This window comes from Schistosoma mansoni, chromosome 2 (genome assembly GCF_000237925.1).
Source record: "Schistosoma mansoni strain Puerto Rico chromosome 2, complete genome".
In the NCBI taxonomy this organism is placed as follows: Eukaryota; Metazoa; Platyhelminthes; class Trematoda; order Strigeidida; family Schistosomatidae; genus Schistosoma; species Schistosoma mansoni.
In genome coordinates, this window is record NC_031496.1 from 9,753,289 (window position 1) to 9,778,140 (window position 24,852).

Sequence of the window (24,852 nt, forward strand, 5' to 3'; positions counted from 1 at the left end):
GATTCAGTGAAATTCTTTTCAGAGATTAAATGCAATATTTGTCGTACAATTGCCATTATGTACTCATACTTAAGAACCCAAAACAGTAACGATCTAGTTTATGCTCGTTTCCTGGCTGCAATAGGCCAGTTACTAGTCTGTTGATTAAATATTCAGTTGAGCACTCTGCGTGATATTTTGTCAGTTGCTAGTATATGGGATCTCCCTACCTTAACTATGAATAAAAATAAGGGTGTCAAAACAAAGATAATAACAGCTAATGATTTCTGGAAAGATGGGTCAACGGTTTTAGCAACTGGTTATTGTCTGTTTCATCTCATTTTAAGACACCGTTCCTCCTTTTTCTGTTTGGACATCCCCATATTATCATTTTTCTCCTCAATAAGTTTACGCCAATGCTACGGGCAGCAACTTCGTTGCCAGGATTTGTAGACTGTCGTTACAAAATATTTCCAATTTCCTCCAACTATTCTAATCAATCTAATATTTTATACAGTCATATTGTACATTTTTCTATGCCCCACAGAATGTATTTACTGGTCACCCAATTTTCGGTGAAGGATTAATTATCAGATTTTGGTTATAAATTCATGGAAGGTGGTCAACCTGTTGCTGAAGTTCGTTCATACTCACCTAATAAATGTGGCGAAGTAGCTAACGGCAGTATGCACTCAAGTTCAACGTCGGACTCAGACTATGAATACCGCAAGAGGAATAGCTATTGTCTTAGTTGTCAAAGACGACCTAAAGCATCATTGAAATTTATATTGACTATATGGTACTCTCCAGAGACTAGCTCGGCTATAGCCGGTATGTCTTTTTCGTGACTAAGTGTATTGGTTAATTTATAACATGAATTTTAATACAATAAAGCACTCAAAAATGTACCACGCAAAATCCAATGATAACATCAAGAAAAAAAAATGAAAATACGGTAGACTAAACAATCTTTAAATAAGTAGTTACATTCTAACCAAAAAAGTTTAATTTAAAAAGTTTACCTCACTTTCATAAAGAATACAACTGAATTACTGTAGGATAGCAACTAACTTTTATTATAATCCATACCTAGTAACGTCTAAAGTCACACATTCCCACTCCAACCACGGGGTTATGTTAGCTCAACAGTTGCTACTTATTCATGTATTCATATCACAACCCTATTTTATTGAGCGATCAACTCTTCTCATTTTCAAACCCCAGCAGCACTTAAACGGTTTTGCTGCTTGTTAATGAGAGGGGTTTTAATGAATAGTAGGACAAATTTTTCGATTGTGTGGCCGAGTGATGGCTGCTCACAAAACTATTATTGATGCAAACGCTCGGATAACTAAAAATCAGTGAACACTGGCCATATAAATAGACGTTTTTATCTGATAAAATATCCTTAAAACATACAGAATTCGAACATAAACATCATAACATGCTATGGGTAAATGATGAAAATTAGCTCGTGAGTCACTCACTATCCAATTAATTCAGACCTAATTAATAAGCTTGATTCTTCGGCACCTTATTCCTACTGGAAGTTTGCAATCTTTCAGAGACAGTAGTCAAAGTCAGTCGTAAGTACGGCTTGGAGAGAATACATCTCATATCGGTGCATTGTTTACCCATACTTTACCAAAGATAGCCCATATTAGCATAAGTTAGCTCTAATTTTCACTACGAATAGCTCAATTACACCATCCTCACTACTGTCAGCAATTACATAACTATTCAGATGTACAAACTTCCTGACCGTTTCCAGTAACTATTGTAACAACCTCTGACAATGGAAGTACACTGCAGCTAGGTTTTAGTGACCTAATTGTATTCATATATTATTATTCCATATATTATCTTTTCATGACTTCTAAATTCTGGTTTTTCCCAACGTTACTGACAATCATTCTGAGGGTGGAAAAATTTTGACTAGCTTTTGTTAGCATCCCCACTTATTTTTCCTATCAATAAACCCGTAATTTTATGAGGCTTCGCTACTAGTGGTAGTCATAACCTACAATAGAAGCTTCAGCCAGTCAGTCAGCGACAAGGTAGGACCAGGCACATATATGCATCGGTCCAAGTTGCCATACCTCGTTAGCACAACAAGATGAACACCGGATTCATAGAAGTAATTAAGTGGTGGTAGTTTATAAAGAAAGGTTGTATATAAGGATATAGTATAGGAAGGAAGAGAGATATGAAGCAATTTTAGTCTCAAGGTTTAAGGGAAGATAAAGAGTGTATACACCTACGCCATTGTGATCGATTCTGAGCCATGTCACCTAGAGTCTTCAACCATTGGTTACGATAGTCACGCGGACCCCAACCAGGTAGTCTGCATCTACCAACATGGATCAGGCTAGAAGTTAGTGACTTCAAACACTGATGCCATGTTTTGGTTTGGCCGCCCCTAACTCTCTTCCAACCATCCCCTACACTAGTCAACATTGCGCGCCGTGGTAATCGATGTTCAGGCATACGTAACACGTGGCCCAACCATCTCAGTCGATGAAGTTTCATCATCTCATCAACTGATTTACCATCATTCCCTAGTACCCTGTATCTTACCTAACTATTACTTACCCGGTTATCCCAGCAGATGCGAGCAATATTTCTGAGACATCTGTGGTCGAATACTAGTAACCTACGAGTATCTTCTACTCTTAATGGCCATGTTTCGCAGCCGTAAAGTAGAACAGAACGAACTGCTGCGCAGTATACTCGTCCTTTAATTGATAGACGGATATCTCGTCTTCGCCATAGGTGACGTAAGTTGGCAAAAGCCAAACGAGCTTTTTGAATCCGTGAGAAGGTTTCGTCAGGCATCAACCCATCAGGGCTGATCAGACTTCCAAGATAAGTGGAGTTGTCGACGCGTTCGACTACTTCACTCCCTGTCCTTAGTTCAGTTGTTGACGCAGGCCAGTCCTGGAGTAACAATGTACATTTGGATGGGGAGAAACGCATTCCAAACATCCTGGCATTATTACTCAGTTCTAACAGAAGACTCTGCATTTTGCCAGCGTCTTCACCAAACATGACTATGTCATCTGCGTATTCTAAGTCGATAAGTGGACCTCCTGGTAGAAAATCAATTCCTGAAAATTCAGTCGAAGAGAGTGTTATTTCTAGCAGTGGGTCTATGATGAAGTTAAACAAAAATGGGGATAGTGGACAGCCTTGACGGACACCACTTGAGGTTGTAAAATCATATGACAGTTCGCCATAAGCTCTGACTCGACTGGTAGTGTTCGAGTAAAGAGCCTTCACAAGGTTTATTTACTTCTGAGGTACACCTTTCAATGACAGACACTGCCACAGAACCTCTCGGTCTACAGAGTCAAATGCTGCTTTTAAGTCAAGAAAAACTATCATTGTCGGACGCCGATAAACGTGTCTGTTCTCTAAAACTTGACGAATGGTGAATATGTGGTCGATACAGCCACGACCAGGTCTGAAGCCAGCCTGATTTTCTCGTGTTTGCAGTTCACGAGTCTTAGTTAGGCGCCCGATAATTATTGAGGCTAGTATTTTAGATACTATGTTAGTCAGACTAATCCCTCTATGGTTATCACAGGATGATTTTGGCCCCTTCTTATATATTGGGACAATCAGAGGTTGTGACCAGTCGGATGGGATTACGTCCGTTTCCCAGATTTTAGCCAGAATATTAGTCAACCTAATCGCTAAAATCGGACCACCATATTTAAAGACCTCTGGAGCCAATCCATCTGGACCAGCTGCTCTTCCTCGTTTCAGATTAGTTATAGCCTTTTGAACTTCAAGTAGGGTCGGGGGGCCTACGTCAATGTTCCATTCAGGTTTTCTGGAAATAGTGAGTAGTTGTGCAGTAGCTGAAGGCCAGCTAAACTGCTCCTTAAAGTGTTCCGCCCATCGTTCTAAACGTTTGGGTTGAGAGCAGATAGGGGTTCCGTCTTTTTCGGAGATCGTCTCACTTACACTTGACTTTTTAATTCCGGTTTCTTTTATTAGTCTGAATAGTTGCCTAGTGTTGCCTACAGCCGCTGCCTTTTCCATCTCTTTTGCTTTCGTTGCCCACCACTGCTCACGATCGTTCCTTAGACTTTTATTTAACCTAGATCTAATTTGTTTACGCTCTTCGTCGTGTTCAGAGCCTGATGGGATGAGTTTACACGAATCCATCAGTGAAATAGACTTAGAAGAAATCCACTGGTTTTTTGAAGCCCTATGGTTTAAATGACAAATAGATGTGACTGCTGTTTCCACAGCTGTTCGTATGTCTTTCCAAGCAGCATCTGGGTCAGTCTCGTTTACAGAACTGCCTAGATGTGAACTCAGTTGTTTCTGGAATTCGCATTTGGCTTTCTCGTCCTCCAGTTCAATCCTAATGGGTCTTCTTAGTGTACTTTTCCTGCGTCCATTGAGGCGCAGACAAATGCGCGCTCGTATTAAAGCGTGATCAGAGTCTAAACAAGTATTCCAATACGAGCGACAATCTTCTATTGAGCCTCTCCAACGATGACTGATGACAATATGGTCTATTTGAGTCCATCGTTGGTTTGGTGCAGGTGGTCGCCATCTTAGACGATGTCTCTCCTTATACTTAAAATTAGTGCTTGCTAAAAATAAACGATTGTCTGAGCATAGTTGCAACAGACGATCACCATTATCGGTTCGTTGAGCCGGAATACTAAAACACCCACCTAAATGTCTTTCTGTTTGATTTAAGCTGCCTACCTGGGCATTAAAGTCACCCGCTACGACTACTATGTCTGAGCGCTTAGCTTTCTGAAGAAGCTCAGAGAGTTTTCTGTAAAAGTCATCTTTTACTTCATCATGGCTGCAGTCAGTGAGAGCGTAGGCAGAAACGACGAAAAGGCAACGACGTGTGTCCCTATCCTTCCGAGTTCTTACGGAGCCATTTAGCCGGACAGCACACAGGCGACTGTTAACGGGGATCCATTCTAGTGGTGCCTGTTCTGCCCTTGTACTTAGTGCTATGCCTATACCTGCAAGTCCACGAGAACTAGCCAACGGGTCGCCAGATACACGGAGGGTGTATTTCGTCAGCTGTCCATTTTGGCGAGGTGAGGTCAAGTGAATGACCACACTAGGATCCTGTATGTGTGTTTCGGAGACACAGCATACATCAATGGTACGAGATTCTAGGGTTTTGGCTAAGGAGGCCTGTTGACCGATTTGACATAGGGTACGTACGTTGAAGGTTCCAATGTGTAGTTTGGAGCGAGGTTTTAGTAGACCTTGGACAGCGTTTCGCGCACTAGAATCGTTGGCCATGGTGACACTTGAGGAGGAAGCCGAAAGAGGAAGTTTAGTGTTGAAAGTCAAGGTAGAAGGAATAGTAGGAATTGAAGAAGGAGATTGATTATGAATACAGTGGTCTTGAGTGCTGTTAGGGGTATGAGGGCGGTCATCACTTCCCGGTTGCCTACACCGTGGAAGGGTTCTTCTAGAGGTACTTGAAAAGGAAATTGGGGTAGAAGTGGTCTTAGTGACCTGGGAGCGTGACCGCATTGCCCAAAGGACAACTGCTTGAGGTCGGTCACACACGTCCTTTTTGTGGGTAATTTTTGTGTTACCTTCGTAGTTATTGGAACTTTACCGCCGGAGACGGACGTCCGTGTGCATTTTTAGGATCGACATTTTTTAACCCCACCCTTCCTTGTGAGAAGGCAGCATCGCTGTCATGCTGGTTGTCTGAAGGAAACACCTTACTGCCATCACACCTCTGTACAGTCAGCAGTACGACTTCGCCTTCGGACCTTGGGTTTGCTGCTTCTAGTCTCACCGCTCTTCAAACGACCTGCCTGGCATGGTAGGACCTTGAGGAACGATTGTTCCAGCCAGTATAGCTCGATTGTTTCATCACGATACGCAAGCCCGACCACCACGTCAAGGTAGCAGCAACGATCGGGTAGAAGCTTCCAATATTCTAAATACGTTTTCTCGAGACATGACGTTAATAGTCACGAACTATATGTAACTCGTTGCTTTCTTCATGTATAGTTTCCTTCAAAGCTTACCTACACAATAAAAAACGCATTAAAACAACCAACTATTCTTCCAACCAGATTATTATTTCACTTTTTTTTGTCAGGTTTGTTTGTTCCTTACTTTTAGGAAAGGGAAATAAAAAATTTCAATGTAGTTAACATTAATCTTTAACTGTTTCTCGTAAATTACCAATAGGGATACCCAAACGTTTTAATTCGAGGATATATTTTAATGCTACAAACAAGAATTTCACTTTGTTCAGTGAAAATGCTAATCGGTTGAATGAATAAGTTTATTCATCTAGTCCAGTAGTCATAATATTTATGTTCTCAAATACTGATATAAATAATTATAACTCATATTTATCCGTTTCGCTAATTCTATAAAACGTGCAATTCATCAAAGTAAATATTTCAGACTTATTCTATTCAGTATAAACTGTAATAATGTAGTTAGGATAAAATAGTGTACACAATATTCATACGGTCAAGGTTAAATAGTCGTTTAGTGACACTATATAATTTAGTTATTCTCTGTTTTTCGTCTTAAACTAATTGTTTTTAAATATACAGTTGATCTTTAGCAACCTAAAGTTTTTTTCTTATTATAGCTCACTTATTTTAATCCCTTACCTAAAATCATTTAGGTACATTGCCAGTTTCTTAGTAAATATAAGATCTCCACTACTTTAGCTCTGTTTCGAATACATACTGTAAAAGAACTAGTTAGTTAACATTTGATATATTTTGTTCTAATTATATCCACTTGGTTTCAAATGGATCTTTCTATTTTTAGAAGCAATGTCATCTACCTATACGGAGGTACAATTACAAGAAATAGTCTCCAGTTCAACCAAAGATATCTTACAGTTAGCTGAGAAACATTTTGCTGACCTCAGAATATAATAATATCCTGGGTCAGTTGTTTTATTCCTCTTTTTCCCTCTTCACATTTCCTTTTCGTCTTCTTCATTCTCTTCCTTCATACTAGATTTTTTTAATCACTTCCAATCAGTTCATTATAACACTGTATATTTTGTTAATTATACACTTTGTGTGCTTCTGTGAAGATAAATTTATATAGAAGTGGTGTTTGTTTAATGTGTACATAGACTCTTTCCATCAATATTATTGATTGAGATAATAATGATTCGAACTGCTTCTCCTATTCTTATATTTTCAACACACGTACAATTTCTATCTCTTGTTCAATATGTGTAGTAATAAGAGAAATGAACAGTGTTATGTATTGCCATTTACCCAATTGTTGGGATTATAATGACAATAATAAATATACATCTTTGGGTAATTATGCATTGATCAAACTTGTTGTATTTTATTCTCAGGTTTTTCTATAATTGGACATGACATTCTACTAAATTTAGGAGAAAAGCGAAATTCCAAATATAACGAAACCAATTAGTTTTGTTCATCATCTTTATGTAGAAACAGCAAAGTAACACTGTTAGGCATTCGGTCTAATCAGTTAAAAATATGCATCTTTTCAGGTAGAAACCCATTAGTAAATCTAATCCCATAAAATTCTTATCACTAACGAAAAACTGATTACTGGCGCAAATAACTTCATTTACACTTCCAACTATATCCCTTTATATTTAAACTTTGTTATCATATCTGTAACAATGCCCTATTTTCCCAGTAAATTTTAAATAAACAATCTGTGCTATCAAGTGACTAGTCATGAAAACATTCTTCATAAATGCAATTTATTGTAATCTTAGAATTATGCTAATAACATTAGCATTTTAGGTTCCACTAATTTTATTCAATAGACAATCCAAAGTATTTCGTAATAAAGAGAAGCCCCAGCTTCTTAAAACTCACTGACCAGCTACGCGCTTCATTTGTATAGTTGTCTGGAAAATTTGTTAATAGTAAGTCATTCAGAAAGCACGTCAATCAACAAACGCTGTGTGCTAATATCGTAGCAACAGAATAGATAATCCAAGTCTATGATTTCGGTAAGATGATATGACTACTTATTTTAAGATTTGTAACCAATTCACGTATTATTAGTGAGTACATTTTGGTCAGTAGTCGGCAGGTTACTAGTGAAATAATCCTAACAGCCAAAAAGCTGACTGCCACATTTCACGAATCTACGTAGAAAATAGTTACCCATATTAATTGATTATGTATGCAATATGCCATAAGTTATTGCAGTCCCACGAGAGCTGGCTTACACGTAACTGTAATCTATGGACAAATATATCGTTTACATGTTACAAAATATTCAATATGTCATTCCAGTGGTATATTTTTCCAAAGAAAGGTGCCTTAGTAGCGAATATATGTATGTGTAACTGATAATGATGATTTATTGCCATAAGTATTTGTTTGATCTGACATTCGGTTCTTTACCAATCAAATTTTCTGCTGATTTTTTTAAAATATGTCTAATCTATGTGCATACATACGTCGATGTATATAAGCACTCACAAATATACAGACGCTTGGGTATAATATTAAAGATTCCCATTGTGAAAATTAGAACAACACATGTAAGCGAACAATTGTTTTCAATTAGATCGTCATCAGGCTTTACTCTAATATACATGAATATTTATACGAAAATGTTAGATCAATCAAGGCTATTTGAGTCAATAATAAAGTATAAAAATGTAGTTATGATCGGTGAGAACTACTTTTTTTAATCAATAGAATCAAACTCCTCCATAAATACCATCATCAGCGCTTTGAATTCTTCGTATATATATATATACCATCCAGCTAATTCTTCGGTTACCGTTTAATGACTGATTAGCTCTTGTATTTCAGTTTTACAAAGAGTCGATTGTAGTACAAACAGCTCGATGGAAATATTTCTGACTTAATTGGAGCATTGGTTTATTCAGAAATACTTTTCCAATAAGTATCATTCAGCAGGGAACATAACTTTTGAGCTTCCAATCGGTTGACTTCAACCAATTAATATCATATGAAGGAAGTAATTAACTAATTAAAATAAACATAATAACGATACAAATTTGTTGATATGACAAATCATGTAACCGCGTTTTAGTTTGTTCTGTAATCAGTAGTCAAATTTTCAACCATAAAACATACACCACAATATAAGTTCATTTTATAACTACATCAGATTAGCATCTCAATGGTTGTCATAAAAATTAAATGATCAACTCCAGTGTGAAAGAAAACTAAAAAAAAAGGCAATGACCTGAAATAATAAAGTGCAGTCCAGAATTTTTGATACTCTTATTACATGTGACCTCAATAATAGCATATGTTGCAGAGTTCTTAAGTGGATTACAAAGCTGTTTTTATTATTCACTCAGGATTTTTGGAAAATTCGATCTTATCACTAGGATATGTTTGTATTTGATTCATCGAAGAAAGTGAAGCAAGTTTATGTATCATGTTGATGGATCCTGCAAGTCTGTTTATTTTGAGTGTAAGATAAATTTCTTGTTATACGTTAACCACTTGTTATATTTCGTAATAAAGTAATCCAAACGAAAGAATCTCCACTGGTAATGTTGATAATGACACCTGATTAGTGTATTTTCAATCGGTCGAGAGAGTGTAAATTGAATCTATTTACCTAACCAGTTGACTACTACTTTATCTAAACGTCATAAATGTGATCTACTCATTTTGATTATGACAAGTGGACAACTTGTGCTGCCTCACAACTGGATCTATTGATTAGTGATGAAAGTAATTAAAGGTTGGTAAAATACATTTACTCCCCACATTCTTTTCGTTTCCGTAGAAAATTGGTTATAGTGTTTGGAAAAAGAAAACAGATGATATTGGAATTACTACATACAAATTTTCGACATGTAGAAGATTTCAGATCTCTTTGTTTGTAAGGTAATATGCTGTCTGTCGAAAAACCTCCCCATGTAAGAAGTAATGGAAATGTCAGGGAAAGCAGTTTGTTTAATTAATGCATGAAGTGAACTACAATGGCTGTTAACTATGGACATAAATACTTCCGTATTGATTTATGTCTTAAGAACATCGAATCTCTAGCAAAACAGAAGGAAAATACTCAGGAAATCCATAAAATGTTGAGGTCTAGTTATAGTAGCAAAGTAGTGATGAAAACACGTCTTTCAGAGTGAGTCGTCAGGTGTATCAGTGAAGACTGAAAGAATCATTTGATTGTAGTCTTTCTTATTACATTTAAGATCAAGAAATTAGTTTTATTACAAGCTTTTCTTTTAGCTTAACTGGACAGCGAAAGATTTCGAATTAATGAGATGGAGTACATAGTATACTTCATCTAGTAGTCGTCAATTTAAATTTTAGCAACTAAATTAACTGCCATATACTCTCTTAACTCTAATAGTTTCTAGTATTTGTTTATAACGTTTTATGCTCAAAGTGAACTAAAAATTATGCAGAGTGAATTTATTATTATTTCGTTGCTTTAAGATGATGATTGATGTATAATTTAAAATCCCGACCGTTGCTGCTACCTTGACGTGGTGGTCGGGCTTGCGTATCGTGATGAAACAATCGAGCTATACTGGCTGGAACAATCGTTCCTCAAGGTCCTACCATGCCAGGCAGGTCGTTTGAAGAGCGGTGAGACTAAAAGCAGCAAACCCAAGGTCCGAAGGCGAAGTCGTACTGCTGACTGTACAGAGGTGTGATGGCAGTAAGGTGTTTCCTTCAGACAACCAGCATGACAGCGATGCTGCCTTCTCACAAGGAAGGGTGGGGTTAAAAAATGTCGATCCTAAAAATGCACACGGACGTCCGTCTCCGGCGGTAAAGTTCCAATAACTACGAAGGTAACACAAAAATTACCCACAAAAAGGACGTGTGTGACCGACCTCAAGCAGTTGTCCTTTGGGCAATGCGGTCACGCTCCCAGGTCACTAAGACCACTTCTACCCCAATTTCCTTTTCAAGTACCTCTAGAAGAACCCTTCCACGGTGTAGGCAACCGGGAAGTGATGACCGCCCTCATACCCCTAACAGCACTCAAGACCACTGTATTCATAATCAATCTCCTTCTTCAATTCCTACTATTCCTTCTACCTTGACTTTCAACACTAAACTTCCTCTTTCGGCTTCCTCCTCAAGTGTCACCATGGCCAACGATTCTAGTGCGCGAAACGCTGTCCAAGGTCTACTAAAACCTCGCTCCAAACTACACATTGGAACCTTCAACGTACGTACCCTATGTCAAATCGGTCAACAGGCCTCCTTAGCCAAAACCCTAGAATCTCGTACCATTGATGTATGCTGTGTCTCCGAAACACACATACAGGATCCTAGTGTGGTCATTCACTTGACCTCACCTCGCCAAAATGGACAGCTGACGAAATACACCCTCCGTGTATCTGGCGACCCGTTGGCTAGTTCTCGTGGACTTGCAGGTATAGGCATAGCACTAAGTACAAGGGCAGAACAGGCACCACTAGAATGGATCCCCGTTAACAGTCGCCTGTGTGCTGTCCGGCTAAATGGCTCCGTAAGAACTCGGAAGGATAGGGACACACGTCGTTGCCTTTTCGTCGTTTCTGCCTACGCTCTCACTGACTGCAGCCATGATGAAGTAAAAGATGACTTTTACAGAAAACTCTCTGAGCTTCATAAAGCTAAGCTAGTTTTTCTTGATTTAAAAGCAGCATTTCACTCTACAGACAAAGAAGTTCTGTGACAGTGTCTGTCATTGAAAGATGTACCTCAGAAGTAAATAAACCTTGTGAAGGCTCTTTACTCGAACACTACCAGTCGAGTCAGAGCTTATGGCGAACTGTCATATGATTTTACAACCTCAAGTGGTGTCCGTCAAGGCTGTCCACTATCCCCATTTTTGTTTAACTTCATCATAGACCCACTGCTAGAAATAACACTCTCTTCGACTGAATTTTCAGGAATTGATTTTCTACCAGGAGGTCCACTTATCGACTTAGAATACGCAGATGACATAGTCATGTTTGGTGAAGACGCTGGCAAAATGCAGAGTCTTCTGTTAGAACTGAGTAATAATGCCAGGATGTTTGGAATGCGTTTCTCCCCATCCAAATGTACATTGTTACTCCAGGACTGGCCTGCGTCAACAACTGAACTAAGGACAGGGAGTGAAGTAGTCGAACGCGTCGACAACTTCACTTATCTTGGAAGTCTGATCAGCCCTGATGGGTTGATGCCTGACGAAACCTTCTCACGGATTCAAAAAGCTCGTTTGGCTTTTGCCAACTTACGTCACCTATGGCGAAGACGAGATATCCGTCTATCAATTAAAGGACGAGTATACTGCGCAGCAGTTCGTTCTGTTCTACTTTACGGCTGCGAAACATGGCCATTAAGAGTAGAAGATACTCGTAGGTTACTAGTATTCGACCACAGATGTCTCAGAAATATTGCTCGCATCTGCTGGGATAACCGGGTAAGTAATAGTTAGGTAAGATACAGGGTACTAGGGAATGATGGTAAATCAGTTGATGAGATGATGAATCTTCATCGACTGAGATGGTTGGGCCACGTGTTACGTATGCCTGAACATCGATTACCACGGCGCGCAATGTTGACTAGTGTAGGGGATGGTTGGAAGAGAGTTAGGGGCGGCCAAACCAAAACATGGCATCAGTGTTTGAAGTCACTAACTTCTAGCCTGATCCATGTTGGTAGATGCAGACTACCTGGTTGGGGTCCGCGTGACTATCGTAACCAATGGTTGAAGACTCTAGGTGACATGGCTCAGAATCGATCACAATGGCGTAGGTGTATACACTCTTTATCTTCCCTTAAACCTTGAGACTAAAATTGCTTCATATCTCTCTTCCTTCCTATACTATATCCTTATATACAACCTTTCTTTATAAACTACCACCACTTAATTACTTCTATGAATCCGGTGTTCATCTTGTTGTGCTAACGAGGTATGGCAACTTGGACCGATGCATATATGTGTCTAGTCCTACGTTGTAGCTGACTGACTAACTATAATTTAAAATACTTTGATCACTATTGGAAATACGACTAGGTGTATATTTGAGAAAATTTGTAATTTCAACTGCATGAAAGATCCAAATATTTACTGATCTCTCCTGTGGATTAATTTTCCTGATAGAAATAATTTGTTTTCAAACAGGAAATATCGATTATAAGCTTTCTGAACTCTAAAATTAACTTATTTACTTAAGTTTCGTTGTTCTTTTCATGACTGATTGCCGATTTTGGAGGTTTGAGCGTTGATTCGCTAATAACGGTCCTAAGGTTTTCAAGGTCATTTTTTATCTTTTAAAAGTTGTCTTATGTTATATTTCTACGAACTGAAGGCAATTATTATCATGCCGTGTAAATCTCAGGCAAATGTTTAGTAGCTACTTTCATCTTGTTGAACACTTCTTTTAAATGCACATGTTAGGTTAGTTCAACATTTAATTCAGAAATTCTAACTTTTGCATTTGGTAAACAACTAAATAACTCACTGAAAAGTCAGTTGTTAGTATCTTACTTGAAGTTTGTTGGATGTAGGTAGTCACAAGAAAGCGCCACCTTACTTAAACTCCAAGTTCAATAGAATTAGGATCCAAAGTATGTCTGCACTCTTGGGGGGACTGATAAACCCTACGAGATTCTGGCTCTTTTCATATATTGTGACTATCAAGGACATTATTGTTGAGCTATTCTGCTAATGACCCACCTCGTGTGTAATTGAGAGGCCTTCACACTAAGTAATGCACCTAGTTGTAATCAGCGTCATGTTTTTCAGACCCTAACGACAATCGATCTGGTCGTACTTTGCCCACCGGTCCAGGTAATCAGAAATCGCCGTTTTCTTTTTAATTATGCTAAGTTGTGATCAGTAAGAGGAAGTCTCACTTAATTCAGATATCTTTAACAGTGAAAATTTATCAACAAGGCCTATCTGATATCTTCAAATATCTAAATCCTTCTTGAAGAGCTCAGTATTAACGTCTTTGGTTATGAAACTGGATCGCATGTATTAGGTTAACAATTAGCAAAAACTCTACGTTACACAGGAATCTTCCACTTACCCAATCTTTAAGTTAGAATATTATAAATTCACTCAATTCAAAATGTAATCAAATGAACATTTTATGTTATCAAGTACATCCATTCCCATTACCAACAACTAAAACGCTCAACGTCCCTCTTCTAATTCATGACTACTTTTAGTTCATTTCTACTAAAAGTTCATTTAATACTGATTAGATTCTTTATGATAACGATAATAATATGGATAATAAGAATAGTGACGACACTCTACTTACATTGAATTAATCAAAGTAACCAAGGTATTTTACCTGAAGTTATTTGAACGATTAGAGTTACGTGAATGGTGTTATTATCAAAAAAATAGTTGATTTTTTCATAAAAACAAAAATATTATGAGTTATCATTGAAATATGGACATCTTGTTAACGGTTAGTTGACCTTGACCAACTCAAAGCATAACTATGTTTATATGATAGTATAAACCTAAAAAGATAAAGGCAAAATAACTTGACAAATTATTCAACACAAATATTCAATAAAACAAACATGTAACAGTGTTTTATGTTATCCTTTTTTAAGATCAGGTAGTATACTAACTAAGTTAAAAATGATAACAGATGTTCAATTTTTGATAGGAATAATAATAATAATTACACAATTCACACCAGTTTACAGGCATGATCAATTTTGATATAAATAGCAGCATTTGATGTAGAGAACAAACATGAGATATAAGATTGTTTTATGTTTGCTGGTTCAGTAATTGTTAAGTAGTTTATTTATGATATGTATCACGGCAATCCAATGCATCAGCAGGGAACTTTTAATTTTTTTCTTAAGTGGATAGCCTGATGATTTATGAACGTTGTTCTTTAAGATATTAAATAGGAATAATATATTTGTAAAATCTCAGCGAATGAATTTGAAGTAAATCCAACGTTTCACCTGGCAATCTGGTCCAAGCTTTTTCAAGGAATTAATTTAGACGAAAGTTCTTATATAGTTATTCTTTAAGGTTATTTCCAGTGCCAGAACGAGTTATTGATAAATATCTACAACTAGAGAAAGTAAGATTAAAGCAGAGAGCACAGAACAACAAAACAATGATCGCCAAAATATATCTGTCAGGTTTACCACTGTTCATGTTAGATATTATTCAAACGAGTTAAAGTTGCTAATGACAGTGTTAATGTAAAGTGATACCAAGTAAGTGGTTAAACATTTAAAGTTCTTATAATTTCACTTGTTGAGTAAGATACACTTACAGGCGCTAGAGCTTTTAGTGCATTTTCAGAGGAGCAGTATGCATCGCTGGGGCGAACAAATAATGGGAGAGATTTTATCGTACGGATAGTTTGTGGTAGATTATTCCAGAGTCTAGAAAATTTACAGATAAAGTAATTCATATAGAGAGAAGATCTGGAATATGTTTGTTTCGCTAAAGACAAGCGGTTACGAATGTCGTAATGTGAACTTTCTGCATATTGAATCACCTGGTTAGATGTGAAGGATAGTCTGTTAAGTATTTTGAAGAAGAAGATAAAATTTAGTTTGAGTCTCCTCTTCCACAAAGGGTCAAGCCCAAGTTTATTACACCTAGAATTATATGTCAAGGCACAATCAGTTCCAAGAGTACGAAGTGTAAATCGTCTCTGTACTGATTCCAACCTTAATTTATCCTTTATGCGCGCGCTACTAAGAAGTGGAGTGGACGAACACAAACTTTGTACATTAAAATACGTGATTCGTTGTTATAAATGTCCCGAGTTATGTAACCCATAAGGCGTTGAGACATGGAAGTTTGTTTCATTATCTGTTCGGTAAACGACAAGTCGTAGGAGTACCTAAGTCCTAGGTCTACTACTGTGTGTAACCTAGATAACACTTCAACATTTATGGTAAGATCGAAGTTGAGTGATGTGTCACCAAAGCATAACCATCCATATTTAGCTGTATTAAGCTCCAGCTGCCATTTTGAGCACCACTGTGCTACCTTGTTAAGCTCCATACTGATGCAATTTTGTATATTGTTCAGCTCATGAGGAGAAAATGAATACACTACTTTAAGATCATCTGCATACAAAAGGGACTTACCCACACAAAAACACTCACAAATATAATTAATAAAAACTAAAAAGAGCGAAGGGTTCAAGACACCACCCTGTATGGGTACCCTGAATGGGTAAATTCAAAAAATAACACAAACAAGAAAGCTAAGATGTATATACTACTTATAAGTAAACGGTTACAAAGTTGCTCTTTGAGTTGAACTAAATAGAATGGTATTGTAATCCATGATTAGAGGATTAATGACCCAAATATAATATATAACTGGACTTTACTTTTTATAATATCAAAATTCTAAAAAGAAATCATTTCATACTAAACCCATTGATTAGTTTATTACAGTACCGCGAATGCTCCATTGTTACTATACATATGACATTTATACATAACATTGTGGAAAATAGTAGATAAGTGGGTTCATTTATCTTTGGCGTACAAATTGTTGTTGAATGGGGCCCAACCTCCTATAACTGTTTAGTCTCAAATATTACTTTTACTCTTTACAGATCGCGTTCTTTAATAGTGGATGTAAATTACTTGGTATAAATCGCTTTATTATTCATCATTCTCCTGGTAGCTAGATCACTTAAATAATCGAATGGAACTCACTTTCCCTATTATACAAACTTTGATTGATATTCATCGTTTTTTATTCTTAACTTATAAAACTTTATATATTATGAAGGGCATATTTAACATCGAACCCGATAAAATATGTATTATTTGTGAAACAATTGCTTAATAGTTACAGCTCTTGGTTCTCAACCATTAGGTTTTCAGTAAGAACCCTACTTTAGTTATTTCAACGTAGTTAGTAGGATAGTAAGTATTAAAAGTTATCACAGTCGAAGTATAATAAAACTGAAACATACCATCGAACAGATGATGGACTTACAATTCCTTTCAAAATTGAGGGGCGTTTATCGAAATTAGAGTTGAGAATCAGTTTTACCGTTATAATTTCATGATGAACTGTTTACAACTACAGTACAATAATCCTCAAATCAATATCCCGACACAAATTCCTAGCTAAATGAGTTATTCATTTATCTTTACTGTCACTTAATCGTCTAGAACGAGTTAAGACTTTAAATTCATTTGACCATAGTAGTTCAGCTTTACCTCAAAGTATTATTCAAACATGAGTACAGAACCTCAATTTAATAAATGAATTATATCAACTATGAATTAATATTCATTAACTATGAATTGATTACAATAACCATTGATAAAGTAATATAAACTAATAAATTCGTTCTAACTAATCAGTTGTTTCAATACATTACTTACAATAGATAAGATATTGCACTATTTTAATAGTGAGCTTTAGATTACCATTTTAATCATTACATTTTTGTATATGTATTTATTTGCATTACAATACGTGTGTATAAAATTATTGATTAGATTTAAATTAACTAATATGCGTAGTAAAAATGTTTGAATTAGTTCTCAGTTTCAATTCATGTTGAAATTGAAAATTTTAGCTTTAAAGGTTTGAGTTAAAACTCATGTAGTTCAAGTGAATTACTTTTTTTCGTTAATTGGAAACTAATGTAAATTTTTTTTGTTTTTGAGTATTCAAGTTGTCAAATTTAAAATTTCGAAGTTGAATTCATGAGTCATTTAAAGCTAGACCACCATGGAAACCCTGGAAGCACTAGACTGTCGTTTCGCCCTTGTGTGGGACTCCTCAGCAGTGCGCATCCAAGATCCCGCCTCGAGGGATTCGAACCCAGAATCTATCAGTCTCAAATTTCATTTATTTATGTCATTAAAAAAATGGTATAAAATAGGATTCTAAAATTTCGTTATTATTGAAATCATTCATTTGGGTATAAATACACTATGATTCTATGAAATGATATCATAATCGAGAATCATACCTAAATCGATAACGGTTATGATGAAAAGTCATGAACTTTGACATTATTGATTAAATAATTAAGTAAATGAGTAAATGTTTAACATTATAAAGGTTACGATAAACATATTGTAACTGTTCAACCCGCATTACTTTAAATAATATTTACAGTATGATTTATTGATGATCTACACTGAAAGATACTGTAAGTAAATAAAAGGGAACAGGAAACAGTTTCGTTATGACCTTTATTTTTTCGAAACAATCAACTGATTAACTAGGGTTTTGAAGCCTGTAATAACATTTGATATCTTTTTTCTATCACATCAGTAATACCCTGTACTAAAGTTTATTATATGGGCTTGTCGTTTTTATAATTACTACTTACTAATCTGAAGCTATTTAGCTTAATTATATTTGTGTAGTCAATTGCTAACACTTTAAGCATACTACCTAGAATGATATATATATATATATATATATATATATATATATATATATATATAGTTGAGATCATGAGTCAAGTGCAGCTAGACCACTATGGTAAACCTCGAAGCACTGGACGACCGTTTCGTCCTATTGTGGGACTCCTCAGCAGTGCGCCTATTGTGGGACTCCTCAGCAGTGCGCATCCACGATCCCGCCTCGCGACATTCGAACGAAACGGCCGTCGAGTGCTTCGAGGTTTTCCAATGATCTCGGCTATTGAAATTACTATAATATCCACAAAACCCCTTCTGATATATATATATATATATATATATATATATATACCAAGTGTAATTTCAACTGTGTATTGTACATTTTAATACCTGATTACGAGTGAAATAGCCATATAGTCATATACTCCGCTAAACATTTTAAACTAACGAAACTAGTTTCCATCTTGGATAATTTCATTTAAACTGAACTGAATCACATGGATTCGATATGACCCTATGTAGGGAAAATCGAAGATCATTTTTCGTAGTGAAAAACTATATGAAACAAAATGTTGTGTAAACTGTAAAAGTACATTATTTGACTAATATAAACATAACCTTGGACACACCTATAAACAAAAATGAAAATCTGTCAACTACCTATGTTACAAAATTAGAAAGTACTTTTATTTAAATAGCGTTTCTGTTTTTCTTTTTACACCTATGCAGATAACATTATTATTTCAAGAATTATTTCATTTCGAAAAATATTGTTGATTTGGATCTAAGTGTCTAGATCTTAGTATGTTATCAGTAGGACAGCGTATTTTTGAAATTGTTCAATAAGAAAAAACGTAATCATGTGGAAGTGCGTTTTTTTAAAAAAAAGTACTAACGGACTTCAAATCACCTTCAATATGATTCATTTTGTTAGGAAAACTATTTATCAGACCTGCCGAAACAGTCAACTTGTATATAGCACTAATATTTTAGATATTTTCAGAGATATCCAAACCAAATGATTCAAAATAAGAATATTCGAAATGCTGTAAATCATGTACTATTAGAAAAAAATTAATACAATTTTATATCTTATCGAAGATCAAACTATAGGTAACTTCTGAGAACTATTTATAAACTAATATTATACATATATTCTTATCGTATAACTGTTAAAAAACTGGATTACATCTATTTATATTCATCTTATTATAAGCTTTTAGTTGACCTATTGGTTACCATTGTATGATTTACTATTCTCAAGTTATTCTCAATCTATTAGTCACAATTTCTCACACTCACAGCCACTTTTGAGCTTGAGCTTGTACAAATGTTATTTTCTATTTTATGGTATGATATGGTTTGATTTCGCTTGTATATAAACCAAGTATGTTTGAAATAAATGATTAGATATAACGCAGGCTGATCTTTGAGTTCTGGGCTGAATCGGATGGGTTAGACCAGAAACTGCTATCTGAAGGACCGATAGGAACTCTTGTCTGCTCGTACTGGTTTATGCGCCATTGGTGCGGTCATTAAGTCTATGACTCGAATTGGCGATTATATCGCGCGGTATAATAACCAGGCATAAAGGTCACATGTTATAACTCAATTGGGAGTAGCAATCTATAACGTTTAATTTCGGTGCTTCCTATCAATAAAATTTGTCGGACCCAAGGGATTCAGAAGTATTTGGGTTTCCACAACGAATGATGAGCAGTCAAAGCAACTAAAACTTGATGGGAAAAGTAGCTAGAACTGGAGCTTCATACGATCAAAGGGTCATGTACTTACTTACTTACTTACTCCTGTTATTCCCAATGGAGCATAGGCCGCCGACCAGAAAAGGCCATGTAACCGTGACTAAATCTGATAATCATCTATGTTACGCATAGAAATCAGGAAAAACTAATCATTCGGTGAATTAAATATAGTATTAAATGAAGTTCTAGAGTAATATCAATGTCTCAACGAGAAAAACTGAAAAAAACAAATGTGAGAGGAGGATGACCTTGTAAAGTATAATACATCTACACAGATTTAGTGAAATGGATGGGACAAGACCAAACCATATTCAAAAACCACATTCTATCATGTTTGAAGTCAGTTTTACACCATTTAATTAATCATTATGAATGTTATTTCTTTACTTTTATCAGTATTGTACTAAATTTGAATGTTTAAAATTAGTTCACACAAATAACCAGCATCATTTCATGAAAATTCAAACGAAAAGAGAGTTTAAATAATTATTTCATCCCAACTCGATGGAACTCTTGATAAGTGTCTATGACCAGAACTCAATTAAGAAGTGAATCGAGGACCTATAGATATTGCAAGGAGTATAATAAATTTAAATCACTCAACCGAAATATTTCTAGTTTTTTCCTTTCAAATATTCCTACACAAAACAATTTACGTTAAATACAATTAACCTATTGATCGTCTTTGCTGTTTTGCAATAAATACGTAAAAAAATTGCAGAATCATTTATCTTTTGCACACAAAACCGAAGGTCCTGGGCTCGAGTCCCGTATGCAGGACCGTTGATGAACACTGCTGAGGAGTCCCATACTAGGACGAAACGGCCGTCCAGTGCTCCCAGGTTTTAAATAGTGGTCTAACATTGATTCATTCATGATATCAATCTAAACTCAACAATCTCCACAATCCTATACTGATAATTATTTATTGTTCCTAATTTCTTGTTTTAAAGCAAAAGAACCAGTATCCATTTTATTCAATTGTAGTAGAATTTTCAATTATAAAGTATACTCTGGTCAACCACCTCTTATAGTACGAATTCCATAGTTTATTTATTTATTTCGCTGCTTCTACCGAAGTTTTTGCTGATGATGTCGTTCAGAAAGACGATGAAAACTTCATGACCAAGATCGGTATTAATGATAAACTTTTCAAGTTTCTTTATAAAAAAAGAGATACTACTTTCAGAAATACACTTAGTTATTACAAAACACTATTCAATCAGCTACGTTTTGTTTGATAATCAACTAACGAAAATTTATTGATTGTAACTCGATAATTTAGATTAATTTTAAGAATAAATTAGAATTAATGTTCTAAATATGATGAGTAAGATTAAAATAAAACCTTAATTAAAATCGGTTTTAATTAAGTACTAGTTTATTCATTCGGTTTTTCCATGGTTTAATATATAAACTCTAGAGTCTTAATAATGTTTAGTTGTATAAATTACTAAAGTATGTTTACCGTTTGCATAGGAATAATAATCTCGCGAGTGCGGGATCATGGATGCGCACTGCTGAGGAGTCCCATAATAGGACAAAACGGCCGTCCAGTGCTTCCAGGTTTTCCCTGGTGGTCTAGCTTCAATTGACTCATGCTTTCAACTATGAAAATAACAAGTTGGCTAATTTCAATACTATGTTAGTTGCATAATCAACACCCTAAACAAATTTCTACACTTCTAAGCATCCTGTCGGAAAACTAAAAGTCCAAGCCAAAACTCATCACAATTTATAAATTACTCTTGGTTTAGCTACATGTTCCTCAGGTTTTGAGTTTTATTGACATGAGAGAGTCTAAAATCTAGTTTAGATGGACTCTTATTTTATTTCGATGGTTTGGCAACATATGAGATATCCACAATCGTACATGAAGATTTTTGGATATCACACATGTTGTTGAATCATTAAAGTAAAATAAGAATCCCCATAAACTAGAGTTCACACTTTCATAGTAATACAATAGAATAGCTTAGCTATATATAGACAGACAGAAAGTGGTTAGCAGTGAAATCCAGGATAGCCGTCTCACTCTGTTCGGGACTCATCAGTTTGATGAACCTTTTTCCCAGGGTTGATGTTTGTTCAGCAAGGTACATTCCGAGATGGTAGAGATTTGTAGCTCAGGTGGATGATTTTGATGGAGTTTTGTTCTCTGAGCTGGATGGTTTGGCCGTGTAGCTTTCATCGTCCTTCTGAACGATATCATCAGCACAAACTTTGGGGTAGAAGCGCCCTCCATCTATTCCAATCAACTTGTGTTATGGCTACATCGAATCAGTCCTCATACGATGTACATATACTATCCAATATTGATCTAGTTTCAGTCACTATATAAATAACTAGGTAATCCGAAAACCACTAAAAATTAAATTAGCAATATGCTGTTAAAACTCATGCATACATAATTGAGACGTATACGATTTAAATCTGAGTGTTAGATTGACTATAAATAGGCTGTGGTTTATGGAAAATAAAGGTATTGTTATGCTGAGCGGTCGTCCGAGTCTCATACTTATATACAGAATTACTATACACCAGCCTAAACCAGCTATCTGAGTGAGAAGATCGAGAGTGGGAAGGAAACTTTGTTGACCAATCAAATTAGGAATATATGTACTCTAAACCATAAATATATTCACGTTTATCTATACAGTTTCTCAGAAAATTGATTCTGGTATTCGCTATGGCAAGCTTGACAGAATAACTAAGAAACCCACTGAGCTGCAAGGGTCATGTGATAGTAAAGGAAGTCAGTGGGTTTCTTAGTTATCCCGTCAAGCTTGCCATAGCGAATACCAGAATCAATTTTCTGAAAAGCTATATAAACAAACGTGAATATGGGTTGTTTTATTCATAAATATATTTCTAAGTTTTGACCTGTATTTATGTAACATCATCAATTATTGACGATGGACCTATGAATTTTGAGGGTGAAATCATTCACGGATAAACCAACTACATAAAGTGACGTTTATACATTAATTTGATCCAAATGTTTGTTAAAAATTAATATGTTATAATGAGGTCGGATCAACTGAGACTTGTGGGACCACCGTTGTAATCTCAATCGAACAGATCACTAAAGATTGAAATATGATAATATGTATGTATAATTGAGAATCAAGATAAAAAGAAAGATTATCAGTGATTTTTCACGTCTACCATAGAAGAATATGTTATACATTTTGCCCTGTCAACTATCAAGTTATATTATCTCCAATTAGAACACGACTTATACGACCTTGGCACCGTACCAAACCAATGACAAATTAGCCAGTACGAGCAAATTAGAGTGAACTCTGAGTCTTTATTGGCACTTCTCGCCTAGCCCATCCGTTTGAGTCCAAAGCACAATCTCAGCTTCAACTGGATGAATCATATATTCTAGACATACTTGGTCTTTGTACCAGCAGAACAGACTGCACCAGATCATAAAATAGAAAATAACAATTATACATGATCAAGCCAAAAGTGGCTGTGAGTGTGAGAGACTGTAACTAATAAATTGAGAATAACTTAAGGATCGTATAATAGTAGTTAATAATTCAAATGGTAGCTTATAATAAAAGGAATATGAATATACAAATATTATAGTTACTTCAGTTATCCAATAGGACAGTCCATGAATAGTTCTTAGCAGTTACTATTCATTTATTCTTTCGTTCACTACGACTGTTTGTAATTCTATTTTCGAATACTACTAGTCTGAATACTTTTCACAGACCATACCACTTTAGAGAGACAGGTTGGTTCCATATATTAAAAAAACTATATTATACCAGATCTTGTCATATTAAAAATAAATTATTATTGAGTGTAAAAAGTATGTTACTTAACTGTTTTTTGCAATTGATAATAATTCATTCTATAATATATCAGATGATTAGCTAATATTTAATTCAAAGTTATTGCCTAATGTAGTGGTTGGAGGTAATTGACAGGAAACCTTGGACATAGGTTTTGGGCTATTTGGCACTCGTCAGCAATTTTCACCTGTAATCTTAAGGGAACTAATCATCTATAACGGATCCGATCCTGCTTCAACAAGATTCTTAAATTGATGACTTTTGTGCCATCATTTCGATTAATTTCAATTGTGGAGCTTGAAATTCTTTTTTTTGCTCCTACAAAATAGACCTAAGCTGACCTGCTGAAGTCGACATTCTAAAATTTTATTTATTTTCTAGTGGGTTTGACAAAAATCCGTTCCCAGAAACTGTTGTCATCTGTGGTGTCCGAAATCTGATACTGATACACGATGTGCTACACACTGACTCTCTAACTGACTACTTGAGCGAGAAAGTATCTTGGACTACCGAATGAAACGCACAAATACTCATTCATATACATAACACTCTATCCTTAAGAAATTGACCTATTAACCCCAATGAAATATATTTGACCTTTATGTCACTTTTGATCGCCATCGATTGACCTTTTCATTAGGCTACTACTGATTGGCACACTCTATCACCTGAAAGCTTTCCTTTGTCACTTTTCTGATCTAGCTCATACAAACTGACATTCTTTTAACGACTTTTAATTGTTTTCCATATAAAAGTTTGTCTAAGATGAAGCATCAATTCGGAATATCCTCAAAACTCTTATCATTTCTAGAACTATAGAATTACATCGAATTGGGATAGACAAATTTGTTGTCTGTTAACAGAAAGGTAACTCCGCCTGTAGCTCTTCTCGAGTTACTGCCGGTCCCAAGCCCACAAAAAGGAGGAGGGTTGGGTATGGGGTTAGCGACCCCATCCCGTAGAAAAGCTAAC

At 35.7% G+C, this 24,852-nt stretch overlaps 1 protein-coding gene across 1 annotated transcript; it reads left to right on the forward strand.

Moving 5' to 3' along the window:
* Nucleotides 1–590: 590 nt before the first annotated feature.
* Nucleotides 591–6,890, forward strand: Smp_201440 (uncharacterized protein; the record flags this gene model as incomplete). The annotated part of the gene is made up of 2 exons (XM_018795615.1): nucleotides 591–810; nucleotides 6,781–6,890. The coding sequence occupies 2 exons, from the start codon at nucleotides 591–593 to the stop codon at nucleotides 6,888–6,890; spliced, it is 330 nt and encodes a 109-aa protein (XP_018649910.1).
* Nucleotides 6,891–24,852: the final 17,962 nt, after the last annotated feature.